This window comes from Osmerus eperlanus, chromosome 24 (genome assembly GCF_963692335.1).
Source record: "Osmerus eperlanus chromosome 24, fOsmEpe2.1, whole genome shotgun sequence".
In the NCBI taxonomy this organism is placed as follows: domain Eukaryota; kingdom Metazoa; phylum Chordata; class Actinopteri; order Osmeriformes; family Osmeridae; genus Osmerus; species Osmerus eperlanus.
Window position 1 is genome coordinate 2286279 of NC_085041.1, and position 21942 is coordinate 2308220.

At 50.2% G+C, this 21942-nt stretch overlaps 4 protein-coding genes across 5 annotated transcripts in view; 2 read left to right on the forward strand and 2 right to left on the reverse strand.

The window, feature by feature from the left end:
- Positions 1 to 2354: 2354 nt before the first annotated feature.
- On the reverse strand, positions 2355 to 8829 carry vamp4 (vesicle-associated membrane protein 4). 2 transcript variants are annotated; one of them, XM_062450296.1, is made up of 9 exons: positions 8658 to 8829; positions 7422 to 7585; positions 6298 to 6399; positions 5129 to 5175; positions 4905 to 4955; positions 4152 to 4252; positions 3120 to 3199; positions 2823 to 2874; positions 2355 to 2733 (listed from the first exon to the last, which is right to left on the reverse strand). In XM_062450296.1, exons 2-9 carry the CDS (start codon positions 7422 to 7424, stop codon positions 2705 to 2707), a joined length of 465 nt encoding a protein of 154 aa, XP_062306280.1. In that variant the 5' UTR covers positions 7425 to 7585; positions 8658 to 8829; the 3' UTR covers positions 2355 to 2704. The 2 variants fall into 2 exon arrangements, with proteins under 2 accessions (XP_062306280.1, XP_062306282.1); XM_062450298.1 differs by lacking the exon at positions 7422 to 7585.
- Positions 8830 to 13219: 4390 nt separating this feature from the next.
- itpa (inosine triphosphatase (nucleoside triphosphate pyrophosphatase)) lies at positions 13220 to 15488 on the reverse strand. Its single transcript, XM_062450260.1, has 8 exons — positions 15337 to 15488; positions 15093 to 15150; positions 14928 to 14992; positions 14720 to 14793; positions 14546 to 14577; positions 14115 to 14227; positions 13891 to 13967; positions 13220 to 13622 (listed from the first exon to the last, which is right to left on the reverse strand). Exons 1-8 carry the CDS (start codon positions 15481 to 15483, stop codon positions 13487 to 13489), a joined length of 702 nt encoding a protein of 233 aa, XP_062306244.1. The 5' UTR covers positions 15484 to 15488; the 3' UTR covers positions 13220 to 13486.
- Positions 15489 to 15549: 61 nt separating this feature from the next.
- mettl13 (methyltransferase 13, eEF1A lysine and N-terminal methyltransferase) lies at positions 15550 to 19056 on the forward strand. The gene is made up of 9 exons (XM_062450223.1): positions 15550 to 15881; positions 16003 to 16275; positions 16381 to 16846; positions 16972 to 17171; positions 17282 to 17468; positions 17553 to 17735; positions 17909 to 18121; positions 18247 to 18378; positions 18644 to 19056. The coding sequence occupies exons 1-9, from the start codon at positions 15729 to 15731 to the stop codon at positions 18922 to 18924; spliced, it is 2088 nt and encodes a 695-aa protein (XP_062306207.1). The 5' UTR covers positions 15550 to 15728; the 3' UTR covers positions 18925 to 19056.
- Positions 19057 to 19142: 86 nt separating this feature from the next.
- dnm3a (dynamin 3a) overlaps positions 19143 to 21942 on the forward strand; it is a 9336-nt gene continuing 6536 nt past the window's right edge. Inside the window, 2 exon segments of the mRNA XM_062450306.1 lie at positions 19143 to 19883; positions 20258 to 20519. Of these exon segments, the coding sequence (XP_062306290.1) occupies positions 20359 to 20519 (161 nt within the window). The 5' untranslated portion in view covers positions 19143 to 19883; positions 20258 to 20358.

The window sequence follows — 21942 nt, forward strand, 5'->3', positions numbered from 1 at the left end:
CAGGTTGACACCATGTTCTCATGGCCGTGTCCTCTGACCCGCTAAAAGGTCGTGTTTGGCTCCGGGCTTGGCACAGCCGCACGAGAGGCTGAAGGGGTACGCGAGTGATTAGCTGGAGGATTGAGGTATGCGTTTGATTGAGGAAGCACTGATTTTGGGGGCAGCATTTCTGGATGGGGCACATCCTCTGAGAGGAAATATCAAGGGGAGGGAGGGAGGGGGAGCTGAGAAGGTGAGAGAGCCAGAGGGCAGAGAGATGGAAAGTCAGGAGGTGAAAAACAGAAAAACAGAAGAACAGAAGCGGTGGGAGGAAGAGGAGGGAGAGGAGGGAGAGAGAGAGGTGTGCGAAACCACAAACAGGTCCTTTGTTCCCCTGTGAGTCACAGCTGATGTTTCCAGCATGTTCTGAGACGCAGGGACAGACATATCAGGTGCAGACTGGACGCTTCTGAAGGGGAGTCATTCTCCGCCTCCTCGCCCAAACCTGAGACAAGTCTTAACGTGTGTGTGTGTCCCAGTCCAGTGGCACAGGTCGGCACAGCTCCTCTCCTCCTCTCATTAAGTCTGATTTTTCGCAGTCACATGACTCGTCCGTGCTCTGCCCGGAATCTGAGGTCATCCACGACCAAAACACACTTTCCCGCCAACGTGGGTGTGTTCCTTCCTCTCTCCATCACACACACACACACTCCAGGACCAGAGGTTTGGCTCCAGGAGACCCAGAGACGACAGCTGGTCTCCTGGCTGAGATCGACAGCCAGGACAAACTGCTCCTCTCACCTGTGAGCTTCAGGTCACAAGCCAACCCAGACCTCCTGGTGGATAGAACTGTGTTTATCTCAACCACTGTCCTCAGCTGTGTGTGTGTGTGTGTGTGTGTGTGTCTGTCAGGTGCAGCAGGTACAACCCCCCCAGCCTGGACAGTCCTGTATCAGCCAATCAGATCTCCAACGAGGCCCTGCTTTACCGCCACCCTGGGACTCCCACCTGCCAATAAAACAAGGACTTTGCGAGCAACGAATAAAAATACCTCATAATGAGATGTGAGAGAGGTAGACCAGCAGGCCTTACTGGCTCAGAGAACAGAGGGGGGGGGGGGGGGGGGGTTACACACCCTCCACAACCTGGCAGCAAAGTCACAACTGCTAACGACCGATCTCCTTGTGTTCCCATCTCTCTCTCTTTCCTCTCTCTGTCTCTCTCCTCAACCTTTCTTCCTCACAGCTCCGGCCAGACCACACCAGATCAAACCAGACAAAACCAGACCACACCAGACCACACCAGACAAAACCAGACCACACCAGACCACACCAGACAAGGTCCAGATGCCCTTTCCAATCACTTTATTCCAGAGCAACATTACAGTATTTCACAGTCTGCCAATGCAATGTCAGAGTACAGTACATCATTACTGAATTAATATTTACACCTCAAATAAATTTACTTAAATACAAAACATAAACAAAAAAACAATGAAGGAATGATAATGGTTAGGGCTTATATTATATGCATATTCCAGATGCCAAGTTGTCATCCCATTTGGCAGTGACACATCCCTTTAAGTGTGTGTGTGTGTGTGTGTGCGTGCGTGCGTGTGCTTCACAGCCCAATCTGTCACTTCATCTAATACACACATCATGCCAATGGCATTTCAAACACTCCAGAATCTACGTCACAATCACCCAGGTTGTCTCACACACACATGCACACACACACACCGATACTGGAAAGACCCTTTACGTTCCCGTGGTGATGGCAAAAGCAGCAGGCGTTCAAAAAGCCCATCCGGAGAACCTTCCAGAAGAACAATAGAGAACCTCCTAGAGGAACAATACAAAACCTTCCAGAGGAAGAACACTACAGAACCTAGATGAGACCAGAGAGCAGACGGGGTCAGGGGTCAGTCAGCCGGAGCCCCGGACGGGGGGGGGGCAGCGGTGACCAGGCCCCCCAGGACCGGATGCACTAGGGGGGTGGATGATGCACTAGGGGGGTGGATGCACTAGGGTGGTGCGGATGGTAGAAATCAACGACAACGGTAGAAAAACAACAACAAGGACGTCATAAAACAAGGAGGATGAGGAGAGGAGCGGGGCTGCGTCCCCGGCAGTCTGAGGTGACCTCGTCCTCCCTCCACCTGCTGGGGTCTGACAGCCAGCACCTCCCAGAGCTGCCTCCCATCCTGCAGGGGCGGGGCGGAGACGCTGGCGGAGCCCCTTCAGACTGTAGGGAGCAGACAAGAGACTCAGAAGGTCCCTGTCTGCCCAGCTGGGGTGTAAACACTGGGCCTGGAGTTCTGCCCAGGCAGGCGGGGCTGCTGGGGGCAACTGGAGGCCCTAGCGGTGATATGTTGGGTGACAAGGTGGAGTTACTGGAGGCCCTAGCGGTGATATGTTGGGTGACAAGGTGGAGTTACTGGAGGCCCTAGCGGTGATATGTTGGGTGAGAAGGTGGAGTTACTGGAGGCCCTAGTGGTGATGTGTTGGGTGACAAGGTGGAGTTACTGGAGGCCCTAGCGGTGATATGTTGGGTGAAGTTACTGGAGGCCCTAGCGGTGATATGTTGGGTGACAGGGTGGAGTTCTCCTGACGCTGATGAGGGGCTGAGCTGTGTGGCTCCTCCTGGTGGCTGTGGAGGACTGTGTCGAGGAGAGAGGGAGGAAGAGGAGGAGGAGGAAGATTCTCCTCGTCCTCCACGTCGGCCGCTAGCCACGATTCCGCATGATCACTGGAACTGAGAGAGAGAGAGAGATGTGGACACTAGTGACACTAGGAAATGTCTGTGCGTGTGTGTGTGTGTGTGTGTAAGCTCTCAAGACTCACTGATGATAATGAGAAGCAGCCCGACCACCACCAGGCCGATGATCATCTTCATCTGCGGACGACACAACACAAACAAGCTTCTGTCACCTCTGTCACCACAGCCAACACGCCTCCCCCCTCCACCTCCTCTCCCTCCTCACCCCTCCTCCTCCCCCCCTCCCCCCCTCCTCACCCCTCCTCCACTCCTCCCCCTCCTCCACTCCTCCCCCTCCTCCCCCCTCCCCCTCCTCACCCCTCCTCCCCCTCCACGTCCTCCCTCCTCCCCCTCCTCCCCTCCTCCTCCCTCCTCCCCCTCACCTTTGTGTCTCTCCACCACATCCTCCTGTGCATCTGCTTGGCGCGGCTACTGAAGGCTGACGCGTTGTCTGATAGGCTCTCTGGAGGTGACCAGGTGACCCGGGGAAACAGGGATGGATGGAGAGGGGGGGGGAGCACAGGAATGTGTGTTAGCATCGTGAGAGTGAAGCTAGCTGTGTGAGCTGATGCTAGGATGAGAAGTAGTTATGTACAGACTCGCTGTCTCTCTCTGTCTGTCTCTCTCTGTCTGTCTGTCTCTCTCTGTCTGTCTCTCTCTGTCTGTCTGTCTCTCTCTGTCTGTCTGTCTGTCTCTCTCTCTCTGTCTCTCTCTCTCTCTCTCTCTGTCTCTCTCCCCTGTCTCTCTCTCTGTCTCTCTCTCTGTCTCTCTGTCAGAAACACTACTACAGACAGAACGAGCTACACTACACAGGGAGAAAGAGAGAGGGAAAGAGAGAGAGGGAGAGAGAGAGAAAGAGAGAGAGAAAGAGAGAGAGAAAGAGAGCCCACTGCTCTGTGGCTGTGTCTCTCAGCAGGGACGGACAGTAACAAGGTTTCCTTCATCTGGACACAACATGGAGTTTCACAACCCCTGTGTGCTTCTGATCATGTGACACGCAGACACACTTGGTTCTTTTCACGTGCACACGTGTAGCCACGTGCACAACCCACGCACGTGACGCAACGTGTTCCAGATGTTTGCCCTTGTCTGTGCCAGGAGACATGCCAGAACAAAACAGATTCACATTGTGTGTGTGTGTCTTAATGAGCCCTAATGGACTCCCGTAAACAGACCTCTTTTGATCCGCTCATCCACTGTTGGGACAAAGGAAAGGAGAGGGGAACAGAAACAGAGACAGACAGACACAGAGAGAGACACAGAGAGAGAGAGAGAGAGAGAGAGAGAGAGAGAGAGAGAGAGAGAGAGAGAGAGAGAGAGAGAGAGAGAGAGAGAGAGAGAGAGAGAGAGAGAGAGAGGAGGAAACAGACCAATGTGTATGATGTGTAAGGCCTGTCAGTCTGTCCATGCCTCACCTGACTTGTCCTGCAGGTCTTCCAGCCTCTCCCCTCTCTCTATCACCTTGGAGATGTTCTCCTGCATCACGTCGATGACCTCATCAACCTGCGACTGCACACTGAGGGTCAGCGTGGGTGAGGGAGCAAGCGAGAGGTATGGGGGGGGGGGGGGGTTAGATATGGAGTCAGGTGGCTGAGCGGTGAGGGAATCGGGCTAGTAATCCGAAGGTTGCCAGTTCGATTCCCGGTCATGCCAACTGACGTTGTGTCCTTGGGCAAGGCACTTCACCCTACTTGCCTCGGGGGAATGTCCCTGTACTTACTGTAAGTCGCTCTGGATAAGAGCGTCTGCTAAATGACTAAATGTAAATGTAAAATGTAAATATGGGAACGAACCCTAATGTTGTCCTAACAAATCAAAGAAACTGGGTTTGAATCTGGTGAATGAATATGTTAAGTTAGTGGTAGGATTTGTTGACGGGTATAGCTTAGTGGCAGAACCTTTGAGGGCAGAGGTCGCAAGTTCAAATCCCCCTCGTGTATTTGGCTTTAAGTGAAATGTGTTCTGTCTTCAGAAGTGTCGAGTTGTGTGTAGCTGTGTGTTGCTTGTCGCTGATGTGAAGCACCTCACCAAGGCTGGCAGCATTACTCAACAAGCACAGCAGAGCAGCCGTGTTTACGTAAGACTGAGACTGTTCAGCTAAACAGTCTCAGTGAGTTACATAACACACGTGTGTGTGTGTGTGTGTGTGATGTAAACCGAGTACTTACTGTTTGATTTTGTCAGTTGGAGCTCCAAACCTGGGTGCCGTTGGTCCCCTCCTGTGAACAGGCATGGTTGGAACAGAGTCAGAACACGGCGAGCACACACACAGTAACTTTCCAGCCAGTGGGCTCAACAAATGACCTAGCAACGACAACAAGCAACAAACCATGTCTCAGGACTGCACCCCGCCCAGAGGGAACCAACAGAGCGAACATGAACATGAACTCACAAGAAGAAGTCCTCCTCTTCGTCGGAGTCTTCCTCAAGCAGGTTCCTCTGTGAGAGAAGGTTGGAAACGGACAGTTGATGATGATGATAACCTTAACTAAAGATACCTTCACCCTGACCTCTCACATTATCAGTGGTATGTGTTTTGGTCCCCTTGTGTACCCAGCCCCCTGCTGAACCAGCCCAGGGGTGTACAGACAGACAAGGCATCTGACGACCAGGAGAAGCTATCTTCCAAAACACCCGATAACAACGACCAGCTTCTCTCTTGCCGTCCTCAGTAAAGGCCTAACAGGCCGTGTGTTAAATCCTATTCAGAGCTGCACCTGAGGTAGAACTGATTGGGAGGGTTACGCAAGCCTGTCTCGAGGGGGGGGGGGGGGGTGGGGGGGGCTGGAGTTGGCCGGGGAGGTCGGGTCGGACCTCTGCTTCTCATCGGGCTTCTGTCAGGAGGTTTTTACGGGCTCTGGCTAGGCCCACCCCTCTCAACCCCAGCCACAGGAGCTCGTATAAAAGGAGGCCTGGCCACTACCATAAAAATACCTCCTAATAATGCTGGTATCTGACTGAAGGATGGGAGCCCTTGGAATACCAATCTGAGGCTGCTGCTGGTTCAGTTAGACAAGGGAGGACAGAGGACTGGTCGTTATTACCAGCGGGGTTGAGGGCGAGAGAGGTAGAGGGAACGAGAGCGAGAGAGAGAGCGCGAGAGAGAGAGAGAGAGAGAGAGAGAGAGAGAGAGAGAGAGAGAGAGAGAGAGAGGGAGAGGATTTGGCGTGTTTGTTATGCAAGAGATGCATTAGGGTTCTCTTTGATCAGTCGTCAACACAACAGCCAACCGGATGATGCAGCTTTCCCCCGGGACAGAGGGGGGAGGGACAGGGGGAGAGGGGGGAGGGAGAGAGAAGGACAGAACTGCAGATGGAAAGGGGGAGAGATAAAGAGACAGGGAGGCTTGGACGAGGAACAGACAGTTGGCTTGGAAGCTCTGAAGTGTCTTCAACCTGTCATCCCTCCCTTCCTCTCCACTACTCCCTTTTTTTCTGCTATCTTCCACATATTCTTCTTCTACGCCCCCATTAACCCCCTCTGGTGCCCTCTGATGCCCCCTGGTGCCCCCCTGGTTCCCCCTGCATGGTCGGGGGTGGAGACGTGAGCTCCGAGGCTTACCCTCTCGCTGCGCACGGACCCCGTGACCTCGTCATCGTTGAGGTGCCGTTTGAACTTGGGAGGCATGTTGTCGTCAAGCTGCTCCTCTGGCCCCGGCTCCCTCTGCAGGCGGGGAGGAGAAGGACGTGTCAGGGAACAGCCTCACAGCGCCGTCACTTTCCAATGTACATGACTGCGAGGAAACTGCATAGCTAATGTTCATAACGGCTTCAGCTACGTTGGGACAGACAATGTCCTTGATTCTCTGCTGCGCCTACTACCTGCACTGTTTGCATAGCTTTGGACAAATGAGCGTCTTTCATAAACACGAGGATATTTAATGTAAATGTGTGATTTACAGGAATTGCTGTTGATACAGCCTAACGTTGCTGAGCTGAAGAGCAGGTGAGAGACGTAGCTAGTGTGCCTGACCCTTCGTTAACCTTCATCTGATTCTCTGGGTGTGACAGAACAAGGTGTGCCTTTTCTTGGACTGATTTCCCCTTTTGTAAGTGACAAATTATCTGTGAAAACGGTTGAGGCAAACGCTAATCGTAAAGTGTGATGGTTCATGCCCGACAGAGCAGAAGCGAGTGCAGACTAGCAGGCTGGTGTCAACAGGGGACTGAGTGTTCCACCAGCCCGAGACGCTACAGAACTGGGGCCCTGACACGCAGGAGGGTGAGTGAGAGGTTAGGCCAGCCCTGGTCACAGGTGCACAGCAGGAGGTACGAGGAGAGACATCGAGCCATGGCCAGCACTCACTCACTCACTCGACTGTCAGGGTGAACTATTTTATCCAATGGTTCAAATCCTGTTCCGCTTCAGCTCTGGAACTGCCTTGAAATTGGGGAAAACAACTAACCGTGGAGCCAAACATTGTATGTCATGGTCTTGTGTTTCACAGTGGTGATGCAGTAACTAAACCACAGCCTTATCTCAGTGTCTATGTGTCTGCCTGAGATTACTCAGAAACACAGCTGAGATCCGAAACGTCCACACACACACACACACACCAACAAAAGCCTTGCCTGCTCTTTCAAATCAACCGCACCGCAACTCAGATTTTAGTAGTTCCCGGTGGTGCTAGGACAAGAGGAAAACACAATTTCCCATCTACCCCCACTACACTGAGGTTCCGATACCATTGAATCCAGTTCAGCTCTGGGACGGTTGCTTTGTCAGCTTCTCCTTGTCGGGCCCCAGGTGGACAAGGCCAGTTCAGGGGCCAGGGATGGAGAGGAGCTGTCTGGTGCACAGAGGAGCAGAGAGAGTCGAAGGGACAGAGCTTTCTTTCTACCTGAAGCAACTAGAGAGAAGAGAAGGGCAGAGGAAGAAGGTGTGAGGAAGAAGAGGGGGAAAGTAACTAGCAGATGCTGATTTTCTAGGGAGCAGTTATAAGAGGTGCAAGCTGTGCTTTCAATAGCTCATTATTGACCTCTGATAGGAAAGCGGATGATGTTATTTCAGAGGCAGAGTCAACACACAATTCCCAGATTGGCCAATCACGTCTAAGCTCTCAAGAGATATGAGTGCACAGAAAGAGCAGTCAACTTCAGTTCTATTGACCGGTAAGATGTTTTGAGTGATGTTAATGATTTTGTTGTATTCTCGAACAGGGAACAAAGGCTCAGATTGCACCATCAGAAATAGAGAAATGGAAACGGAGATTATCTGGGTTAAGAGTCAGATGGTCATCAGCTGCAATGGAGGGAATTCGGCTGTGGATGGGTGTTTACATGAACCTGGGAAATGTTTCGTTAGTGGATCCGTCGAGCCCGTTTAGAAGGATTAGCTACCAGTAGTTGACGTTTAATCTAGGCTATGTCACGTAACATGATAAATTAGCTCACACTAAACTGCTTCTTGTTGACATAACAGTAATCCCGTACTATTTATGTCGAATCACACTGATCGACTGCGCTAGCCATTGTAGCCATTTTACTTGCGAATTAAATGTTAATGTAAATACGATTTTGAACACATATGACTTGCTAGCTAAGGTGTATTCTAATCTTTGTCATTGATTAGTGGTACGTTAGTGACTGTGTCTAGGTTAGAGATAGCTCTAACTGTGTTGGCTGGCTAGCTCATCTCATCACGTCTGCCTGTCCGATCAAAATGGTCTCATTGTCTCGAGTCTCTTGCATTGTATACTGTACCACTACTAGGTGAGGTGTGAATGCTAAATGAGAATGTACTTCAAACCCAGTAATATTATTTAGTAAGATAATCACACATATACATTTTAGAGCTCGTTCCCCCTTGCTAATATATGTTAGCTTAGCTAGCTTGACAGCGACAGGCCGCTGATGTGACGACGGTAGCTGTCGAAGGAAAATTACGTAGCTAGCGGTAGCTAGCCTCATAATGTGTATTACCTGCTTTTTAGTCCCGGTAGATCCTCAAAGAGATGGCACGGATTCACATCAACGAACAAGCTTTAGATGGTTCGCTATGAGTGCATTGCACTGCAGATGTGGTGCTAGCAATACAAGACAGCCTATCCAGCCTTCTGTTCAGTCTGATCAGCTGACCGCACTAGGAAACAGCTGGAGGCTGTAGGATGAAGAATCACTGCACTGCCTCCGCTAGTCAGCGGCATCATCCCAAACGCAGATCTCTCTCTATAGACTCAATACTCAATAATATTTAGTTTGCCAGAAAAGGATTTTGTACATCTAAAATTATAGTAGGCTACGTTAAAGACAATACGCAACAACAAAAAAATACCAGGGGCGTTATGACTTTCTGGGTTCATGCAATATTTTACTTTATTAACCACTATCAGTCCAAAAATGTAGCCTTTTAAAGAAAATCTACTTTCGACAGTAAATTACACAATGAGGTGTGAGACCCATCAAGTAGAGACTCCGTCCAGCAACTCCAGATTTAAGCACATGAGAAGAGGGGGCAGGGTGACACCCTTGACAATCCTCCCTCCGGACACAAAGCACACACAACAGAGAAGAACTTGATTGCAGACAGGTCAGCATTGATATCCCATTGATCGTGGCTGTTTGCTCAGAGGATCACTTGAAAGAACCATTGTCTATCGGCATGCAGATGTGCCCTTGGTTTTATTTTATTCCAATGACTTGTTCCGTTCCCTCATCTCGCGCTCACTTCTCACGGACACAGCTCCCATCCATGCCCTCTCCCCTTCCCCACCCGGCACCCGCTCCAGTCACTCTGCGATCTCTCCCACGCATCTCCTCCACTTTACTATCATAGCAGAAGTCCCCGTAGCATAATCATTCTCTGTTGTGGTTACTAACAGACAACATGGCTGCGGCTAATGGGGAAAACAACTAGCCTACATTAACCCCGAGGTCCAGCTCTATTTCACCACGTCCCCCTCCGCTCACAGCCCTCTCAGAGGGTTAGGGTTAGAAGGCCTGGCAAGGTTGGGGAACGGGAGTCAGCGGGGATTCATCTGTGGAACGAGGCAAATGAAAACACAATTCCTCTCAGTGGGCACCGGTAGTTTCCATGTGGTGAGCCAGTCGGAGTTTAGGGGACTGGAAGACAGAGGCCGTCTGTGCGCGCTGCAGGATGACCTCAGCGGAATCGTGAAAAGTGGAAATTGAGTCTCACCGGGAATAGGGATCACAGCAATCCCAACTGTTTTAATCATTCAGATCAATGGGATTCTACGACAGTGACTCACCCTTATGAACCTTGGATAGGCTTCATTCAGGAGTCATTTCCCCCCAAGTTTTATTTATGAGATGGTAAAACTATTGGGTAATGCTCATTTTCATGACTTCTTTAAGGTTTAATTGAAATCTTTCTGGATTTTGGAAATATCAAGTCACATGTGTAAAAACAAACCTTTTAGGTCTGTGGCCCATAGTCATTCAAGCTGTGTTTGAGGGCAGACTGGCTGAGGATGTAACGAAATGAGAGTGCAAGGTGTGCCTCGGGGGTCGTGCTTCATCACAAGCAGAGGTCTGCAGGGAAGCAGGCAGGTTCAGAGACAGCATGCATGGAAAGTCTGCAATGCAGTGAAGAAAACGACACAACAACTCTAATATTTAATGCAACTGGCACCTCTAATTATACAAGTGGCCCCAGCTTGCGCCCCTGTTGGAATGTTCTAGAACCTCCCCTGCTCCTGAAGACCAGATCCTTAACTGACGTGGGTGTGTAACAACCTTCAATCTTCATCTCTAACCTGTTGTCTCAAAGCATCACAAGGGCGACATCATTTCCTGTCTGTGTACCCGCGCTACCCCGTCCAGTCCAAACATGTTGTTGTTTTGTTACTGTGTGTGAGGAATGAGAACATCCTGTCTGGTTTTAACACCAGCGTCAGTCACAGTGCTAGGATCTTCATACCACATCCCTGCCGGTACATCTCTGCCCCCGGGACCAAGCCAAACCAGGAAGAAGACAACCACCATCAAGAAGTTCCACTTTAAAGTTAGTTACCCTGGTCTGGAACATCATGCCACCTTTCCACTCACGTCAAGGACACTTGTAGACACACAGAGGCGTGACAATACGTTCACACTAGAAAGTAATCCCTTTAAATCTCTTCTGAGCGATTTCACAGTGGAGAGAGTAAGGTTTATTGCCCCGGCCCTCCTGCGGGGTAGAAAGTGTTAACATGCTTACTATAAGGAGTCCATTGAAATTGTGGGTTTCTATTAAACAGGTCATAATCTTTGGTGTTTTGTTGGACAAGTGACAGACATATACAGTCTTTCCACCTAAACACTTGTCTGTTTGTGTGTGCATACATTTGTGTGTATTTTGTGTTTGTGTGTGTGTGCAGTTGTGTCTTTTATGTGTGTGTGTCTGTGTGCTTTTCCACATCTACCGGCTCCATAAACACCTTGTTTTGTTCAGTGGCATTTTTGGCACAGTACTTCTGTTGTGTGGAACATCTGAATAGGCTTTCCATTCCCGGTGTTTATGCAAGCGCTTTGACTGGAAGAGTAAACCTGTGGATGACTGATGCTGAATTGTCATTTCCTGGAAGACCCTAGCCAGAAAAGAAGCAGGGGTCCATTTTGTCTCTTCGCAGTCACTTGGTCAAAATCAATCAATCTGTCTTTACATACCTCAGTGATGTTTACATTCTGAAGAGCGTGGTCAGGTCTCAGGTAGACTGTGAGGCTCTCTGAGTGCTGGAACATCAACGGTATCTTGTCTTGCTGCAGAGGTACAGCAGAGCTCAGGGAGAAGGAGGACCTGACCCTTCCTGTCCTGTCTCAGATATGGTTTTGACCTCTGGTGACGTCAGAAATAAATGTTCTCGTTACCTCGGTGAAGACCGTGGCTGACACAAAGAAGCTGCGAGATGAAGAATTGCCTGTCATTGTTAGTCTGAAAACAGCTCTCTCAGTCCCCACAGGTCCTCTAACAAACCAATGAGTCGTGCCAAGCTTTCCCCGGATCTGCTGTGTTGCTCATTATTTACACAGCCCTTATGACACTAAGCAAACAGCTATCAGATGAGATTCATGGCAATAGCTTTACATGATGCACCAGTCAGGCAAAAATTCACTATCCAAGATGGTGACTCAGTCTTTCCTGAGTCTCAATGCCTGGATAAATTCATTGATTTGTATGACAGTATAAACTCATTAGTACTGGAATCTAAATATGTTTTTGAGGAAGACCATTTTATTTTCCGGTGGCATGGACTGGGGACTGGAGAATCGCTGTTTAATTTCTCCACATCCTCCTGCATGGGTTAATTGTCTGTGTGTGGGTGGACAAAGATTAAATTGTTAAATTTGCTATGGCTTTTTGTATCAAAGAGGTTTGGGTGTGTGTGTGAGCGTGTGTTTCAGATCATGTCTACTTCAGTCGCCCCTCCAGTCTACGTGTCACTGTAGTATGTATTCACATACCTGCGTCTGATAAATGATGGTGTTACTCCCCTTCAGGCTCTGGGGATAGAGAGTGTGTGTGTACGTGTGTATCCTGTGTGTGTGTACGTGTGTGTTTATCCTGTGTGTGTGTGTACATCTGGGAGGAATCAGTCACAGGTTTGGCCCGGTTCCTGCCCAGCGACACCCAGACCCCAGGTCGTTTGTTACCCAGATTTCCCTGCTGCTTCTGGCTTTGCACTGAACGACCGTCACGCTGCCCACTCCCACCTTCTCCAGCCCCCATCCTGTCCTCCTTCTCCCTGCCCCCCTCTGGAGGCCCCAGGAGCCAGCCTCCGGCACAGGCCTGTCTCCCTGCCGCCCTCTGGAAGGCCCCAGGAGCCAGCCTCCGGCACAGGCCTGTCTCCCTGCCCCCCTCTGGAGGCCCCAGGAGCCAGCCTCCGGCACAGGCCTGTCTCCCTGCCCCCCTCTGGAGGCCCCAGGAGCCAGCCTCCGGCACAGGCCTGTCTCCCTGCCCCCCTCTGGAGGCCCCAGGAGCCAGCCTCCGGCACAGGCCTGTCTCCCTGCCCCCCTCTGGAGGCCCCAGGAGCCAGCCTCCGGCACAGGCCTGTCTCCCTGCCCCCCTCTGGAGGCCCCAGGAGCCAGCCTCCGGCACAGGCCTCTGTCTGCTGCTCTCATCAGGACCCTTGGTCCTTGGCTTTGTTTCTGCTGGTCTCTGGCAAGCCTTGAACCCAACACTCGGAGGAGCGAGAGCACTTGAACCGCTTCCAAAAGTACTCAGCCCAGGACAGGAGACCAGTTTTAACATTTAGTCATTTAGCAGACAATCTTATCCAGAGGGACTTACAGTAAATACAGGGACATTCCCCCCGAGGCAAGTAGGGTGAAGTGCCTTGCCCAAGGACACAACGTCATTTTGCACAGCCGGGAATCAAACCGGCAACCTTCTGATTAATAGCCCGATTCCCTAACCGCTTTAACAAGCTCTACATGAAAACAATTAAATTTCCATGCAAGTAAGACACAAGTAGATGCAGTGTCTGCAACTGTAACATCATTTCAACTCTTGAAACGGTAAAAAATGCTACACATACTTTGTTGCACAAAAACAAATTTATTCAAACCAGTAGGTGGATGGAACAGTCTGATCAGAACTTTCGGGAGAGGAATCCTGATGGTCACTAGGGATATAAGTTTTACATGCACAAATATTAAAATATAAGAATACAGTAGGATCAGTCTCTTATAAAAAAAAAACTAACAGTAACTGTCCACTATTCAGCCCTGTATCAGCAGACTCAGCAGAAACCTGTACAGACTCCATGGGTGAATCTCTGGTTCTTCCATCTTGGATTGGCTGATGCTGGTCAGTCATCTTGCTTCTTCTTCTTGCCCTGAGGGGTTTCGTCTTTGGCCTGAGAGCAGAAGTGTTCAGACATGGCCGACAGAGCTCGATATCTGTGAGAGATCGAGTTCTTCACCTCCTTGGGCAGTTCAGCATAGCTTTTGGGAGGAAAGGGAAAATGTTTTACGATTTCTCTCTGTTTCCAGGGGACAAATAAAGTTAATGGTTTGTGAAAGAGCTGTAAAAGATAAAAAATCCTCATGCACTGCAAAAAGCATGTCACATTGATCTACAACATTCCTGGAAACCCACCATCAATCTACATCCAGGATGTTTAGCTTTATTTCCTGTTGCCTTCTGCTGCCCCCTAGTGGTGTAATTAAAATGAGCTCAAATCTCTTGTGTTTGGTGCAGGTGCTTGCTTACGTTTTGTCGTAACCATCAGGTTGGAAACAGGGGTCCCATCCGAAGTCTCGAAGGCCTCTGGGCTCTACAATACGGCCCTGAGATCCAAAAGATGCAAACAGGCGTTTAGAATTCTCTGTGTCGGTACTAGAAGTTCTCTGTTGGTCAAACGTAATTTGCACAGGCCTATTTAAATTTACATTACATTACGTCATTTAGCAGACGCTCTTATCGCGTTATTCTACCTCTGTTATCCCCCTGAAGAGCTGCACGGGTTCCTGTTTTCCAGCGCAGAAGGCGAACGTGCAGAGAGCCCAGGCAGATTTATCCTCAAAGCCGGCCAGGAGCTTATGCAGACCTGGAGGCAACCACAACCATTACCAGCTACCAGTTACAACCATTACCAGCAACCATCACTGACAAACAACCTCTTATTTACATTTAGTCATTTAGCAGACCCTCTTATCCAGAGCGACTTACAGTAAGTACAGGGACATTCCCCCCGAGGCAAGTAGGGTGAAGTTCCTTGCCCAAGGATACAACGTCATTTTTCACAGCCAGAAATCGAACCGGCAACCTTCAGATTACTAGCCCGATTCCCTAACCGCTCAGCCACCTGACTCCCTCTTATGTGTCTAAGATAGTTGTTTCATGGTACTAAAGCAGGCTCCCTCACCTTCAGGCTTCAGTTTATCCAGGAACCATTTACTACAAGGAAGACAAAACATGAGTGATTTATTATTCATTAGTGTATAGTTTCTAACAGAACACAGTGATGGACACAGATCTTGAGGTGTGAGGTGGGAATCAGCTGCCTGAGTCCTTGGACCTGGTGTGACTCTGTACTCACATGTAGGGTCCAGGCAGTCCTCCCAGGGCTCTGAAACACAGACAGGTATCCTCCACTATCACAGGGCCGTCCACCTGGGAAGACCAGGACAGCAAGGAACAGGTGTGGACTCGGGTGTGTATTATTCATCATCTGCCATGCAGTAGTAGGGCTACTTCACCTAACAAGCCAGCACTTTAAAGCTTGAATACAGGCTTGCAGAGTATACCTGGTTCACTGCTTCCTTACACTTCTGTATGGAAATCTCATCGGGTTCTCCTTGGTATTCAGGCACTGACAAACAACGACCGTGGTGGTTAGATCATGGTTGGCTTAAACATAGAGGTTAGTTCCACAGTTGTGTCGTTTTCTTTCATGTGTAAATGTTACTTACAATCAATCTTCTTGGACTCTAGTTTATAGGGAAACTTGTCTCCTAGGATCTGAATGACCTAATAATACAGACATTGATTAATAATGTCTCTATGTAGGTCACACACCACCACCATTATGCTATATATGAGCATGAATCTGTAGTAGGCTATATTCAGTTACACGCATAGCACGTATACAGTGCACATTCTGGCGTGACATGGCATGGCGCGAAAGCTCAATATCTGACAGTATAATTATCCTACCTCTTCTAATTTCTTTGCATTTCCAGTCACGAAAACAACCGATCTTCCCGCGGGCATAGCCATTCTCAGTCCTACGGCTAAATCAATTCCTTCGTTGAGCGGAAGGCTTTTTCGCTTGTACCAGAACTCGCCGGACCGAAAAAACATCCGGGTCTGCAGCAGCCAATGACAGCCCATTATCAAGAAGCTCCGCAAATCAGAAGAGAAAATTCCTTCTGTACAGCAAGAATATGTCGTCCGGGTGGAAAATGCCATGTGGGAAGTGAAGAAGCAAAAGGCGTGTGTTATCTAGAAAGAAGTGTATTTCCAACTGTCCTGATGAGTAGTATAATGGCTTGACAGATTGTCCGGAGAAAGATTACTGCATAGACAGCTATCTAAGTGGTAAAGACATGAGTCTTTTGCCCCGTACGGCCGAAGAATTCAGTTCAGCTGAATATTGGGAGCGTTTTTTCAAAAAGAGAGGCGAAAAGGCATTTGAATGGTATGGAGACTACAACAAACTCTGCGGCGTGCTGCATAAATACATCAAACCCCGTGACAAGGTAAACAGCTAGCTGGCCTACACGTTTTCTGTCAAATGTCACATTTGTTGTCTTTATGATCGTATAGTGAGCGAGCTTATCATCTTGCAGGAGGATTATGCGAACATAACTTTTCTTCCAGGTGTTGGTGGTTGGTTGCGGTAACTCGGAGCTCAGCGAACAGCTGTATGATGTTGGCTACCGACATCTCACCAACATCGACATCAGCGAGACAGTCGTGAATCACATGAATCAGCGGAACGTTGAACGACGGCCCGATCTCACCTTCCACCAGGTAGACGCCACCCAGACCCCGTACGAGGACGGCAGCTACCAGGCGTCGCTGGACAAGGGCACCCTGGACGCCATGGCCTCAGAGGAGGAGGGTGCGCTAGCGGGCAGGATGCTAACCGAGGTTAGCCACGGTTACGTCTGCCCTCCATGTCGTTGCTTAGCATTATCATTAGCCGTATCATTAGCTTATCATTAGCTGTTTGCTGTTTGTACACTGTGTTCACAGGTGGGCCGTGTGTTGGCTGTGGGGGGCCGGTATGTGTGTGTGACGCTAGCCCAGGAGAGCGTGATCCGTCTGGCTGTAGAACACTTCGTGGGGGTGGGCTGGGCCGTGAGGCTTCACTGCCTTGGCGACCCAGAGAGCGAGGCCTCTTCCTTCGCGCTGCCAGTCTTCGTTTTAATCTGCACCAAGTTCCGCGTGGCTCCGCCCACGCCCATCCTGGAGATGTGTCAGGGAGAAGACGGAGCCGCTGCCCGCCTCGTGCAGGTGGCAGACCTCCTGTCAGCCGTGAAGGAGAGGCAGGCGTACGCCATCCTGAGGCAGAGGCTCCGCGCAGGCACCGACGCCACCTCCAGCCCCTCCCTCACCCTCTGCCACGCGCCCACTGGGCGCCCCAGGTACACCCTTACTGTGCAGGACTGCTGCCCCGGAGCCAAGGTGCCCAAAGCCAATCACTTTGCCATCTTTATTGGTAAGCTGTTGGTCTACTCTCCTGTCTAAGCTCATGTATTGACTCCTCTAACATACTGGTTGCTGTTCTGTAATAATGGAGGATATTTCTTTATGGTGGGTTATGTGTTCCTTTTGTCACCCCAGTGCCTCAGGGCAGAGAGACAGATTGGCTATACGGCTCGAAGGAGGGGCGTGGTCAACTAGCCGCCAGTGCCAACTTCCGCCGGCTGGTTGTCGTGGCGATGCACCGGGACCAGGAATACACTGACATGCAGGCTGTCCAATCAGAACTCTCCCCTATGGTGATGGAGCTGGCTCCTCCAGGGATGCCAGCCAATCAGCAGGTAGCAAATCAGACTCTACATTAATATTATCGCCCTCTCCTCCAAACGTAGTCCCATCTGGCATCAACGTATGTGGAAAATGACTTGAAATGTGCTGTTTGTCCCTGCAGGTCCCTTTCCTGTCTGTAGGGGGCGAGCTGGGCTGGAGGGAGGTGGTGAGCCGCGGGGTCAGTGAGCTGAGCGGAGAGTTCACCGTAGAGGACGTCCGTGGAGAGGACGGAGAGCTCTACCGTAGGCTGGTTTTCCTGAAGAACGCCGGCCTCATCCAATCAGAAAGCCGCCTTTTCCGCCCAGAAGGTGAGAGTTTCTCTGGTTACGTCAGCTCGCCATGGCTGCTGTTGAGTCGAGCGCAAACGACAGGTTTTCTTTCTTCTCTTGAAGCTTCCGTGCGGAGGAAGAAAAACAGGAAGAAGGTGAAGGCAGCTGCTCCTCCACCAGTGTCGTCCCCCTCCCAGGCTCCAGGGGGCGTCCTGTCAGTGGACAGCGGCTATCTCTGCTGTGCTCACCATAAGGTCATGGTGGCTGGTCTTACCGTGCTGGGAGTGGGCACAGCCCAAAACAAAGGTGTGTGGGGGGGGGGGGCTGTAAATATGTAATGACTACCTCAGACTCTTATGTCTGTAGATGTAGTTAAGCTTTACTGTATTAAGATTATTCTTTTATTACTTGACATTAGCAAAGCGACCTTTAACCCCTGACCTCCAACCCTCCTTTCCTCACCCTCCTCCCCTACCTAGATGCCCCAGTGTCGGTGCTCCTGGTGGGGCTGGGGGGAGGGGGCCTGCCCCAGTTTCTGCGGGACTTTGTGCCTGATGCCAGCGTGGAGGTGGTGGAGCTAGACCCCGCCATCCTGGAGGTGGCCCAGGGGTGGTTCGGGTTTCGACCCGATGACAGGCTGAAGGTCACCCTGGGAGACGGGCTGGAACACATCAGGACCCTGGAGAGAGACGGTCAGAGGAACTGTGATGTCAGAGGAACTGTGATGTCACAGGAACTGTGACGTCACAGAACATGTTGTTGTCCGCGTGACAAAACGCACTGTGAATGCAATGGATGTTTTCTGTCGACTTGGCAGGCGCTCGTTCGTGTGACGTCGTCATGTTTGACGTGGACAGCAAGGACTCCACTCTGGGCATGAGCTGCCCTCCTCCTGCCTTCGTGGAAACGTCCTTCCTGGAGAAAGTGCGCAACCTGCTCACCCCGAGAGGTACAGTACCCCCCGAAACACCCCTCCACCCAGGGGATTGGTGCATTGGTTGAACATTTAGTCAAAGTCTGTTTATTTGCACCTTTCACTCACCCCTTTCCCCAATGCTCCCTGCCTCCCTCTCTCCCTCTCCCTCTCTCCCTCTCCCTCTCTCCCTCTCCCTCTCCCTCTCCCTCTCCCTCTCTCCCTCTCCCTCTCCCTCTCTCCCTCTCTCCCTCTCCCTCTCTCCCTCTCTCCCTCTCTCCCTCTCTCCCTCCCTCCTCAGGTGTGTTCATGTTGAACCTGGTGTGTCGTGACTCGGCGCTCAGGAAGAGTGTTCTGGAGCGTGTGCGGGGCGTGTTCCCGAGCGTGTTGTCACGAGGGATCGAGGGGGAGGTCAACGAGGTGCTCCTGTGCTCGCAGGCGGACTGCGCCCCCCTTCTCCCTGCGTCTCTCGCACAGGCAGCCAAGAGCCTGCAGGGGGCGCTGAGCCTGAACAGTACTGGCAGGACTGTCAAACCTCAGATAGACATCGCAGAGATGCTGGAAGACCTGAAAGTAGCATGAAAATGTCTGTTTTCAAGGTGATTGGAGTGTAACGAAAGAGGAGGAGGATACTGATCGGAGGAGAGAGTGACATTCTGTTGTCTCCATTTTTTTCTTTTTAGATTTTCCTAAATAAATTTTGGATGGATATTGGATGACAGTACAGATAATGTCAACACAGTAAATTATGTTTTATTTGTCTCAAACAATTGTGTGTCTTTGGAGTTCAGTAGTGGTGGATAACAGATCATGTTATGACTCATTCAGTCCATTGAGGATGCTAACCGTCTTGCAAACAGTAGTTATGACGCTTGTATCCTATGTCAGCACCGTTGTTCCTAACTACAGTCCAGATTCTCCCATCAATGTATTTCATTTGAGCTAGTTCTCTATCCATGTAACATGCTGAACATTTGTAAATCTTTTACATAGATACGAGGTCCATTCCTTCAGCCGGTATGAGCCGACACTACTCCCTTCCTCGCTCAGTGCCAAAGAATGCAGCCGTGTTATTTACAGTTGATGAGTCGCAAGCGGCACGGTTACAGTTGCAGACTTTATGGAAATGGGCGGGGGAGAGAGAGGACAGTACTGTCCCACTTCTGATAGCCATCGACCGGCGAGAATGGTATAACTCAGCGTCTGTCAAACCAAACAACGATCTTAGTTGGTTAATTCATGTGCCGTTATTTCGTGTAGGAGTACTCAGAGGTGAACGTGCGTACAACAAATGTTGAGTCTGCGCAGAGGGCGGACATACATGGACCGTTAGCTCGCTGTCAGACGGTCAAACTACTCAAGAGTTTTTTTAGTTTCGTTCTGGTAATGGATCTGTAATCGGACCGAAAACTTTGGCAAGTGAAAACAAATGTTTCCCAGTACTGTCTGAACAACAAACGTATTTTCAAGTGGGAAATATTCCTGAAAGCAAAACAGTTTGAAGGGACCGCTGCGCCCTGCCCCTGCGCTGCAGTGGAGAGGTGCGGACCAACCAGCGACTACTCGTTTTTACACTTACTTAGGCTACATGGGTGCCGAGATTCATAGCCTAAAGTAACTTTTTATTCACAGAACTTGAAGTGATGAAACGTCTCATAGTCTGTTTTTCGTGCTTAAAAATCAGATAGAAAGGTACTGTCATTAAATAAACCACTAGCTATAAAACAGAGCTAGCTATCTTATCAGTTGGTGTTAGCTAGCTTTTCTAGCCAGTCTAGCAATCTCTGAGGCTGGTAACTTGAAGATACGAATTTATTATAAATTAATCATACATTGTTAATTATATTGTTTAGTACAATTAGGGGACTTTAAAACAGTGTTGGGTAACGTTGCTAAACTATTATTCATCCTCAAGGGCTGATTCAACTCTTGGATGGTGTTGCATAGAAGTTTGACAGGTCGGCAGTCAAGTAAGAGTCAGTTGCCCCACCCCCACATCCAGACGCCAGCGTTGCGATGGGCAACCAAGGGATGGAGGAACTCATTCCGCTGGTGAATCGACTTCAAGATGCGTTTAGCACCATCGGCCAGAGCTGCAATCTGGAGCTGCCGCAGATTGCAGTCGTAGGTGGCCAGAGCGCGGGCAAGAGTTCCGTCTTGGAAAACTTCGTAGGCAGGTAAGACAACTGTTTATCCCAATAAACTTATCCCGATACAGCAGGACTGGAGGTAATCAAGAATGCCTCTTTTAATTATGACTAGTTTGAGTTTTCTACATCATCACACTGGTGAACAATGTGTGGTTAAATCCTGACCTTCTTAGCACTCAAGTGATCCGAACAAGGTCGTCTTCTTGGTTCTGTAAGCGACCTCGACAGATTCCTGTCCACGTGACTGGGATGGCGAGCGCATTCCTGACCGTGGAATACTGTAGTCTCTGTATCTGGTTGTGTGGCTGCATTTGGGAGACGTGATAGCTGGATGCTTGGCATGACGGTGTGTGTGTGTGACATTGCCCAGGCTGTGCTGTCTCAGTGGGTCTCCACAGAGGTGTCTCTGGAGTCCTCGGGCACGACCAGGAGGTCAGAGGGTAACACAGGGGAAGGTCAGGGGCAGAACAAGGTCTGGGGGGGATGTCTTGGGTTGTCCAGGGTGACCAGCAGATGGTTGTTATTGCCTTGGTTAAAGCTGAGCAGAGTAGAACAGGTCTTTTGTAAAGGCCTGGTTGTTTGAATACAGACTACGCTGTTTCCATCTGGATTCTTCTGCTAATGCCTCTGGTATTGTGCTAGCTCTTGGAACGGACTGCCGGTCCAGACAGAGGCTCTAACAGTGGAGGACGGGAGGTCGGGGAAGGGTCCGGGCTAGCCTGGGGGGAGGTGACCCTGGAGAGAGAACATCAGAGAGTTGATCAGAGCACACCATCCAGCTCTCCACTGAGTGTCGCTAGATCAGACAGACAGAGGGAGGGAGAAAGAGAGAACAGAGAGAGTGAGAGAAAAGAGAGAGGGGAGTGAGAGAGAGAGAGTCACAAAGAGAGAGAGAGAGAGAGGTTGAAGGCTCCTCCTAGTGAACTGTTAGCTGTCGTCAGCACCATGAGGGCCAGATCTCTTCAGCACCTGGCCCCTCTCAGTGGTGTTCCACTCTGTGGTCAATAGAAGGATCCTGTTAAGTTAAATAAACTTCCCAAACCTTAAATAGAACAGCAGGATGTTGTTACGTAAGGCAGAGGAAACCTCGACCGCATGCGAGCATGACTCCCACCCAAGCCTGCTCCTTTGACCGTACTGGTTGCCTACCTGGACTTTTGTAGTTTGCTTGGAAAGATCCAACACTGTCCTGCCTATTTCACAACTGCCCGGTGGACACTGAAGCCCTCTTATAGACAGTAGATTAGATCCCTTTCCTCTCTCCTCTCTGGAAAGGCTTACACGTGAAGCATCCATAAATAAGCATTACCGCCGTAGTAAAGATGCAGAAGTGGTATAGTGTTTCAGTATGCGTTTCTTGACACGCCTGCATTGGTTGTGACTGGTATGCCCTGCTGTGTGTGTGTGTGTGTGTGTGTGTGTGTGTGTGTGTGTGAAAGACAGAGAGAAG